Genomic DNA, 3031 nt, shown 5'->3' with positions numbered 1-3031 from the left:
AATTAGTCCCAGGCTCCAGTAAAACGCAAAAATCGAATTATTTCCGGTCAAAAAATGTCTCAAATTGCACATTCTTTTGCTAATAATAGCTTTCCGTGTCTGATGAAAAACTGATGATGGTGGAAAAATACACCGAAACGTATTTTAATTGATAAATAAAGACAATAAATGACTGAAACCCAGGATTAATTTTGATTTGTAATTGAAACACAGTCAGGAAAGTATATACAATTGACGATAATCTTTGGGAGGAAGCAAGAGATTGTCCGTGTAGAAATAATGGCACTTTCGTCCCTGGACAGGAGAGGTCAAGGACATATTTGCTGATATTAAACAGAGAGTACCGATTTTGAAAATAATTTGCAAAACTTCTACTACTCATTGCATACCTTCAACTCCAATCAAAGAGGCAATTTTTCCCTCTTTATGCACAGTTCGAATGTCGTCCACTGCATGTGCCATTTCCAGGGTGTGTTTTTCGCGCTGCACCAGACGTTCGATAGCATCGATCTGCTCCAAAGTGATCTGGACTGCGTCCTTATGTTGCGCCCTGCATGGCACGTAAGCTGACCAGAACTGAGCGCCCACACCTCCAGCTACCAGCCTGATCCCATAGAATTAAGAAGCTGAACTGACTAAGCTACTCGCTTACCTGGACAGATCGGTGTGGGACCATTTGCTGGACGACCACGGTTCCTCTGCTCTCATTTTGCTGAGATTCAGCTGGTTCAGCTGGTTGTGCTCGAATTTTCGCAGGTTCCAAGGCAAGTCGTTATGCCCGTCGATTAGGGGAGACTCTTTCAATAATTTCTTCACCTGGAATTGAACGGGTTAAACAATGCAAAGACGATGAGGAATGAGCGAAACTTACTAAATCGAGTCGTTCCTGTGAAGAAAGGTGACCGACATCGTGAGGTCCTAAAGCTAAGGGCAGTCCTAAACCGGCAGTGAGGGTTGCAACGACAACGCAAACCACCAAGCAGACGCACCAGGGACCACGTCCATTGCTTCTGGAATGGTAGAATAGAAGATGATTCTTCACTGGGGGGAAGAAAAGAGCTGATCGGTACCTGCTGGTGTCGCTTCCAGAGCTACAAGAGCAGGAGTCGTACTCATATGGATAGTACAAGTCACGTGGCACCCCATGGTGGTAGTTGCGGATGACGTCATGATACGGATGTTCTCTGGAGATTTGAGGATGAGGCACCGCATTGAAGGAGGTTTCCCTGGAGAGGGCTGGATAAGGGGGGCATGGAGGGATCTGCTGCAAAATGCCATTAAATCCTCAATGTCTTTGCTTGGACAGGACTTTTCAACTTTGTCAGTTGGTCGAGTTTCAGTTTATTTGCTTTGCTGGGATTTTGCACGCAGGAAACTGAAATTGATGCAATTTGTGTCCATTTGATTCTACTGCACACCGAATGGTTTATTTCGCCGTTCGGTCTTGTTATATTCGCTCTAAAAAGTGTGCTCACATTTTCAGCGCTGATGGAAAAAGAGCATAATTTCATCCAAAAGGAGACACATAAAAGCCTTATTGAAAAGTAACCGCTGCTCTACCCCTAAAAACTGAGCACTTTCCACACTTTTATCTTTGCACCTGCTGGCATCCACAACAATATTGTGGATGCCATCTGGATGTAGACAACAAACGACTTATGTAAATCACCCTGCTTTAAAAGCTCTCAGTTTAGGAATTTCGATGTCATTTTTTCTGCTTGTGTTTTTAGCAGGAGACGAGGATCGTTTCAGTTTTAATATCCAAAGAACAAGCCATTGGTTTCATACGGACGCGATGTGGCCACAAAATGCCCTGCCGGCCTATTTTTATTAACTAATCAGAAATATCCCTTATAGGAGAGTTTTGTTTGCTCATTTCTGTGCATTTAAGGTCGATTTGCTGTTCACTTCGGCACATACAAGCGACATTGTTCGGTGTTCGAGTGACGTCTAAATGTGATTATTGTTCTAAGTTTCCGGGCGATTTTCCGCAAAAGCAGGTTTCCGTTTGCGCTGGGACTCGTGTATCTTGCACATATTTTCCAAGCGCAATATTAAACGGGTGAATTTGCAAAAATAAGAGGAAGAACAGAAAATAAATTAGAAACAATACATCAATACACTGTTTGTTAGGCCTGGGTGACACTGTGTTGAGCTGCGCTTTTGAGTTGTTGCCGCGTCTCTGAGTTAATGAGTTTTAACTCATGGTAGGTGACGGAATTTTGGCTTCTAACAAAAAAAAATCTATCAACATATTTGCGTATGCTTTTGTGCATACCATTGCTTTTTGGTCTAAGACTGGGAAATCCGGAAATTTTGAAGAAACTTAAAAACATTTCAGAGCGATGAGGGTGACGAATTTTCCAAATATTGGTCGTTTTTTGAGAAAACCTAAAATTTGTCGGAAAAAAACACGATAACTTTGTTTCGATTTCGTCTCAAATTGGTAAAAGGGGTATTTGAAAAAGACGATAAAGAAGACCAAACTGTAAAGACGACGACTTTTCTCGAAAATCCATCTTTTTACGTTATTGCATAAAAGGGTCTCAGTTTGCCAGTAATTTACAGTCAAACGTKAGGACAAAACGGGTTGTTCTGTTTAGAGAGAGTTTTCTTCAGAAATATTGACCTAAAAGTGAAGAGACCGGAATTTAAATAAACCAAATTATTCTSAGCGACAAAAGTGACGAGTTTTCCGAATTGATTATAAACTTTTACTTGTTCTGTTCGGGGAAATATTTTGGRRAAAAATCCAGAAAAAATGATTAGGGTTTTGTCCAAAATTCGAAGCTGCAAAAGGTTTCAGAMAAAAATTATAAAGCTGGTCAGAAGCCGAATGTTCCAATAAAATYTATTTTATAATTTTCACAGAAAATACCTGAATATTGTCAGTATTTTAWGTAAAGCTAAAAATAATACGTTTTTTGCGTAGCAAGACTTGCTTAATAGAAACGTTGCTAAAACTGAAATGCAGAAGAAGCGTTTTACTGTTTTGAATCGAAATCTAATCCATTTCCTCAGGACAAAAAAC

At 40.5% G+C, this 3031-nt stretch overlaps 1 protein-coding gene across 1 annotated transcript in view; it reads right to left on the bottom strand.

The window, feature by feature from the left end:
* The window catches only part of LOC109543335 (dipeptidase 1), a 9607-nt gene that overhangs the window by 4959 nt on the left and 1617 nt on the right, over window positions 1-3031 (bottom strand). Inside the window, exons 2-5 of the mRNA XM_019913008.2 lie at window positions 1071-1264; window positions 872-1010; window positions 653-816; window positions 390-604 (exon numbers count right to left, since the gene is read on the bottom strand). Coding sequence (XP_019768567.1) covers window positions 390-604; window positions 653-816; window positions 872-1010; window positions 1071-1264 — 712 coding nt within the window. The remainder of the gene's footprint in view (window positions 1-389; window positions 605-652; window positions 817-871; window positions 1011-1070; window positions 1265-3031) is intronic.

The sequence above is a fragment of the Dendroctonus ponderosae genome, unplaced genomic scaffold, assembly GCF_020466585.1.
Source record: "Dendroctonus ponderosae isolate FM_Combo_2020 unplaced genomic scaffold, Dpon_F_20191213v2 Dpon_F_20191213_9, whole genome shotgun sequence".
Taxonomy (NCBI): Eukaryota; Metazoa; Arthropoda; class Insecta; order Coleoptera; family Curculionidae; genus Dendroctonus; species Dendroctonus ponderosae.
The sequence above is the reverse complement of the archived record's forward strand: the minus strand, read 5'-3'. Positions and strand labels throughout refer to the sequence as shown.